This window comes from Octopus bimaculoides, chromosome 15 (genome assembly GCF_001194135.2).
Source record: "Octopus bimaculoides isolate UCB-OBI-ISO-001 chromosome 15, ASM119413v2, whole genome shotgun sequence".
NCBI lineage: Eukaryota > Metazoa > Mollusca > Cephalopoda > Octopoda > Octopodidae > Octopus > Octopus bimaculoides.
In genome coordinates this window covers 28002932-28010092 of record NC_068995.1, presented here as the reverse complement: position 1 = coordinate 28010092, position 7161 = coordinate 28002932, and the positions used below count along the sequence as shown (strand labels likewise).

Below are 7161 nucleotides of genomic sequence, written 5' to 3'. Positions count from 1 at the left end.
TCGAAACTGACATTTCAGAGTTCTTTGGTTTGAAACCAAAAGAGTTTTACATTGATGGGATTCAAAAGCTTGTAAATAGACGGAAGGAAGTCATAGATAATCAGGGAAAGTACATTGATGATTAAATTTCAATTAAATATAACATTTGATCACTTGTTTTTTTTATTCAAAATTCAGACAGAACTTATGGGACCTGATTTGGAGTGTTTTAGAAATTTTATGATACAGTTATAATATTTGGAGAGAAGATTTTTTTCTCAAAGAGTTAAGATTGAGAAAAGAACCTTTTCAGAAAGTCAAAAGGCACTAACCTTTGGGAAGAGATTTCACAAAATGTGTGTAGCTTTTGCTTTTATAGATGTGCAAGCGCTTTCAGTTCTTAACATTTTCAAGCACACATTATGACATATAGTGAAAGCTGTTTTCAGTAAAATTGTTGTTAACTATTTCCGGTTTAGTTTCAGACTCAGAAATCTCATGAAATAGCTGTCTGAGGAAACACGTTACTCATAATGGCAGAACAAACAGGACAAAAAGATTACAAAAATAGCGATTCTCACTTTAAAACAATTTTGAAAATCTTTTTAGATTACGGAATGCCCCACTCTCTCGTGTATCTATGTTTAAAATTTCAGCACAATCGGATGAACAATACTCGAGTTATAAGCGCACAGACAGACAGACAGACAGACAGAAAGAAATGATTTTATATATACAAAGATATGCACCATATATACATACGAATAAATGCACAAAAAGAATCCAGCCTCAATCACTATCATTTGTTCAATGCATGCTTCAGCCACAGATTTGGCTTGCATCACTCAGTTGTTTGTGTTGCAGGAAGTTCTAGTTGTCTTCTATGCTATACATCTTAATCTCCACCTTTTAATCAAATGCTACAACCAGTACCATATAGAGCCTCAATTGCAACCACATGGTTTTGGGGTCCAATTTCACTACAATAGCCTAAAGTTGACCAAGAGCTTGTTAGTGGTATTCATAAACAAGAAGTGTGTAATACCCCATTACTCATACATTTGCGTATATTTGTCTGTGTCTGTGCTTGTGTTTATATTGTTAACATGGTCATGCATCATCCACAAGCAACATAGATACCACATGCCAAACCTGCATTGATTCCTTAAAAAGAGAATTGGAAAATTTGAGAGCGTCCTCCAATGATATTATGCTAATCATCTTTCTTTTAACGATAAAAAAGATGAAGCACTACTCATATCAAAACAATATCATTGCATCACAACCCTTCACCTCAACATAAGTGGCACTCAACCAGAGCCCTCGTGGACACCTCAAATGCCAAGTTTTTTCCCTTCAGGATTAGAAAATATTTAATTCAACAGTTGCTGATACAAGGCTCAAGTGAGGGCCACAGCAAAGTATGGCATTTGGAGGGCCTAAATATGTGGTAGACATTACCTCATTTTAGAGAAAAAAAAATAAAGCAAAAGACCATCATAGAAAAGACTCAATATACTGCATCATCTTTATTCACAAATATTATATTCACTGGTATAAAAATATCAAGTATCTGATGTATGAAGTCTAAGCAATCGACGGATTCGACGAACAACTGCTCCAACAAAACTGTAGTGACTTCGAGCTTTGCCAAAACACTGAAAAATAAATACATTGCAGATCTATTTATAATTTCTCATAGAGAAAAATCAGAAGAGATTTTAAATGTTAGTGGGAAATTTTAAAAAATTATAGAATATACAACACACCACATGAATTGTTAAATTCTATATAAAGATTTACTCAAATATTTTAGAACCAAAATTCCAAGTTAAAGAAGAAAGAACAGGATTAACAACAATACAATAGAACTGTAATTTTTACTTGCAAGTAGATAACAGAGCCATCACAACATAATTTGTGTATTCTGATATATAACTAGACATTTTCAACTTCTTCCTTGATTAATCTCTTTATATCACTTTCTTAACTCATGTCCACAACTGTGAACATCCCAGCTGGCTCACATATTCATGTACTATAGCTGTATTGACAACAGTAAACTATGATACAGTTACATTAATCATTGGAATAGCACTTTGTTTCACTCGTTGTTTAACTGAGCAAGTAACTAACAATATGATCTAAATAACTCGATACTTTCAATACCTGACAGACCTATTTTACTTAACAATAATTCCTTGATAGCTGTTTTGAAGTGACTTTGATAGCTGCATCTGTTCAAGGTCATACAACCATTTCATCATAAACTGAGAGACTTAAGTTCATGTTCATAATTTTTTCTTATTTCCTAAACTGCAGTCAAGCATTTTATTTTCTATTCCTCTATTAATATCTTCTATTACACACTTCTCTTATCACTGAAAGTAATACACTCACAGATAAAAAAAAACAAAAAAAAACTCCTCCCAGGAGTGTTTAAAATCTAAACAAGGAAGTGAGACACCTTCAATAAGATCAATTGACTGAAATATGGGTATAGTATACTCTATTTTACTCTTTTACTTGTTTCAGTCATTTGACTGTGGCTATGCTGGAGCACCGCCTTTAGTCGAGCAAATCGACCCCAGGACTTATTCTTTGTAAGCCTAGTACTTTTTCTATTGGTCTCTTTTGCCGAACTGCTAAGTTACGGGGACGTAAACACACCAGCATCGGTTGTCAAGCGATGTTGGGGGACAAACACAGACACACAAATACATATACATATATATGACGGGCTTCTTTCAGTTTCTGTCTACCAAATCCACTCACAAGGCTTTGGTTGGCCCGAGGCTATAGTAGAAGACACTTGCCCAAGGTACCACGCAGTGGGACTGAACCCGGAACCATGTGGTTGGTAAGCAAGCTACTTACCACACAGCCACTCCCATGCCTATGTATAGTTAGTTTAAAGCAAAAAACATGTTTCAGTTTTATTAAATATTCCCAGTGAACCATTTTCCATTTAGCTGGCAAGGCTAAAAAGTGATCAATATAGAGAAACAGAAGGAATGAAGCACTACTCATATCAAAACAATATCATTGCATCACATCTATATTAAAACATATTGCACATGTGAAACCCTATTGTATTAGTATGTAATATGCAGAATGCATGCTTGAAGTATTTTCTCTTAGCCACATTGCTCATATAATCAGTGTCACTGCATTCCCTGCCTCTTTCTCTCTCTTGTGTTTATGTATGTATAATTGAATAGAATAAGTTTTATCAACTAATTGCTTAGATAATTTCAGCTGATTGAAGTTTTTCAAGACTACCATATTATATGGTTGCTCCTTCAAAGTATTTCCCCTCAGCCATATTAGACAAAGCCACTAAATTTGCTTCTATTCTCACTACACACACTATCTCATACTTGAGTCCCCAGTGTGTCAACACATGAGTAAGTATAGAAACTTCTGAAGTTATTTCAGCTCAAGGCAATGAATTCTAAGGTGCACCTGCTTTCACTACTATGCTGGCATGTATCAACTAAACTCTTAACTTTTCTCCTATGAGAATTAAATATTTGACAACATGTACCATTCTCAAAAAGAGTAACCTTTTTGATCTTGCCAATGACTGGATTATTATTCTCACTTTTAACACTTTAAAAGTGATGAAAAAACGATAAACAACCACTTTTATTATGTAGAATCCCTTTCCATCTCTGTAACAAACCAGTATACCACCCATACAAGCAGATCTACAAAAACCTGTTAATATATATCAAACTCAGTACTCTGTTGATTAATTCAATAAAAGCAATGTTGTAACATTTGGCATTGAAAAAAACCTTCACTCATTTCAGCATAAGAACCTTCTCCCAAAATTCCCCCATTTATTCTCTATTTCTTGGCTAAACAGTCTCTTACGGGACTGTATCATAGCTTGTACTGATCAAATCTTCTAACCCATGTTCTCTCAAATTTGTTGTCAGAATTTGGTTATGCTCTCTTCTAAACACAAATAGCTTTCTTTGTCACTGCACTCCATATAAACACTCTTATGTAGAAGGTATCCCATTTCACTCCTTTCTAATTTAGGTATAATTTATACATCACCCACTTTTCGTCCACACCTGACTTTTATAAACAGAAACTTCAGAAACATTCTCCAATTGGAGCATGGCAGCCTCGCCTCATTCAACAGCTCTAAGAAATTAGGTATAGATTTAGACAGGTCCTATCAAGCATTTGTATCAGAAAGAATTCTGGTACAGCATTGAAAGGTCACAGCAATATCAAATATAATTACTTAAATCGGACTGTTAGTTCATCACAGAAACTTAATATGATAAAAACTGGATATTCAAGTACAATTGTAGCTAAAAAAGCTATTATACATATTAGTTTCCATTTATCAAGCTTCTACATGGACTTTAGCTTGAACCATTTTATACTGACCAAAGATATACTACATAATAGGATGCTTTTTTTGTTTAAATATGGATTAAATATTTTGAAAAATTTAAACATTTGCAAAAGAACTGTTTAAAGGAGTGCATTCTCAAAGGCAATCCCTCAGCTATGAAATGAAACAAAGACATATCACTAAAAGTAGTGTAAAATGAATGATAAGGCTATGGTAGTTAGATAGATTTTGAAATGCTCTTACTTGGTTTATTTCCAGAATTTTTTTCATTAGAGTATCTCCTATAATAGCTGGGGCATTACATTTTAGGGTATCAAGTTCTTCACATGTCACACTAGCTATAAAGTCATGACTTCCAGAATTTGGATCAAAGTTTTTATGGGAAACTGAGAACGTCATATCTAAAAATAAGAAAATATATATCATGAGAATAGGTAGCTATTCAAATCAGTAAAAATGCATTTTAAACAGTTCATTTTAAAAGTTCAGAATAAATGGATTGTTACTTACCACTGAATTGCTTAGACTGCTCCCTATGCTGAGTTTGGTACAAACTTGGTTGTTGATCAAGTGGGACACAATGTAGTAAATAATACTCCAAGTGACGCCATAATATGAACAAGCAGTTTTCAATGATATCTAAAGATAAGGTCAATTACATATTTTCTTTTTTTAAAATGAAAGAGAAACCAATGTTAAACTGATCAGGATAACAAGGGTGGTGTGTTTTAAAATCATAATCTTAGACAATTTAGATTTAATGCCATAGAATTAAGCTATCATGAATAAGTTCCTATGACACTAAGGCACTCTACTGAGCACAAGTTATATGCATATTTTATGGAATATGCCCAAAGCTTTGAGCTAATACTGCATTTGTAAATTAAATAAATTGACTACATACATTACATAATATAAATCTCTGTCTTATACAATCTCACCATGACCAGTATACAAATATATATATATATATACTGTAAAAACCCATGTAAATTGCGCACCTGTATAATTTACGCAGGTGATTTTCAAGATAAAAATTGTTAAAAAAAGCTTCTACTCATGTAAAATTTGCACCCAAAAGTTTTCAGAATTGCTGATATGGCCAAGGGGAAAAGGTTTCCAATTTAGTTGTATTTAGCATAATTTCACTTACTTATGATTAGATTTTATTAAATATTCATTAAATAAAAATAATTTCTGTTTAACAGGTGTCACATTAAAAGCTATTAAATTAAAAAGTGATTGTGTTTTCTTCTATATAAATAAAATCGGTTTCGTGGGACTGACGCGTGTCAGTCCGTTTTACTCACTTGGTATACCCTCCTTCTCCTCTCTTATGAGACTGACAATGCCAGTTTGCTTTAACCACCCGGTATAGCCTTTTCCTCCAACAACTTTAGCGTTCCAATAATAAAAATAAATGAAAAATGTGACACTGGTTGTGTGCGTGTGTATGTTTAAGTGTGTTTGTATGCGTACATAACTGTATGAGACTGTGTGTGTGTGCATGCACGCTCATGTATGAGATTGCGTGTTTGTGTGTCTCCACATAACTGGAAATAACCGAAGTATTATTTTACAAATTATGAGCATGTATAATGAAGGAAATTCTTGTATACAGTGCTCAGGTGCACTACAATTAAAAGAAAAAAAAAGCCATCAGGTGTAATGTTGGCAGATTTCAGGAAGCATGGAAGTTTTGAAGGATGTAGTGTCTTGACAGCTAACAACTAATGCAGGTAGTTTATTCCATGCTTCAGAAATTCTGAGTGTGAAAAAATATTTCCGAAAGTCATGAGTGCTGTGTTGTTTTTGATTTTATAAGCATGTCCTTGAGTGTTTGTCATATGGAATTCAAAAAGGTGCCCAAGGTTGTTGGAAAGATGGTGGATAAGCTTGTTTATAATGAACTTTATTTTACATTTCTTGCCCACAAGAGATTATGCCCAATCTTTTTGCATACTGCTGTATGTCTTCTCAAACGACATATCAACAAAAACAAAGCTGATAAATATGCACAAGTGTTGCAAATTAAGTTTAATTAACAATAAACATCAGCTTAGACGACATTTTATTCAACTGAGTAAAATATGGCCCAGACCGTGATTACTAGCATGTACGTCAGACTTCAAAAAGTAGTTAAACATTTAGTGGTTTTAGTAAATTTATACAGAAAAAGTAAGCATAATACCGTCCAATATAAATAAAAGTCAACTTCCGGTACGAATGTTTACGTTTTGTAAATCTATTTTCAACAAAAAAATTCTAAAACATTCTGGGAACAATCTACTCATGTAATTTACATATCCCCTAAAGTTTATTTTTATTTTTGCAAAAAAAGTGCGTAAATTACATAGGTTTTTAAGGTATTATATATATATATATATATATACACACACACACCATAACTATATTTTACCATTTAGTTTTCCATGCTTAAATTAGTCAGATGGAATTCAGTGATGTAGATTTTCTACAGCCAGAGGCCCTTCCTATCACCAGCCTTCACTTGTTTCTAAGCAAGGCAATATTTCCCATTGGCTGGACAGGTTTTCATGGAAGATTGGAAACAAGTGACACTGCTTGTATGACCTACCAAGTGATGTCAAGAAAAGGAGACATGTTTGTATATACCTATATATATATACAGGATAGACTTCTTTTCTACCAGTGACTGAACATGAGACCAGGTGGTTTGGAAACAAACTTCTTAACCACACAGTCATACCTTTAAAATTATATGCTATGTGGTACTTACATATGTGTATGTGTATATATATATATATATATATATATATATATAT

At 33.3% G+C, this 7161-nt stretch overlaps 1 protein-coding gene across 1 annotated transcript in view; it reads right to left on the bottom strand.

The window, feature by feature from the left end:
• Window positions 1-1479: 1479 nt before the first annotated feature.
• LOC106881660 (nuclear pore complex protein Nup205) overlaps window positions 1480-7161 on the bottom strand; it is a 331146-nt gene continuing 325464 nt past the window's right edge. The window contains exons 39-41 of the mRNA XM_052973459.1: window positions 4868-4996; window positions 4601-4758; window positions 1480-1637 (exon numbers count right to left, since the gene is read on the bottom strand). Coding sequence (XP_052829419.1) covers window positions 1545-1637; window positions 4601-4758; window positions 4868-4996 — 380 coding nt within the window. The 3' untranslated portion in view covers window positions 1480-1544. The remainder of the gene's footprint in view (window positions 1638-4600; window positions 4759-4867; window positions 4997-7161) is intronic.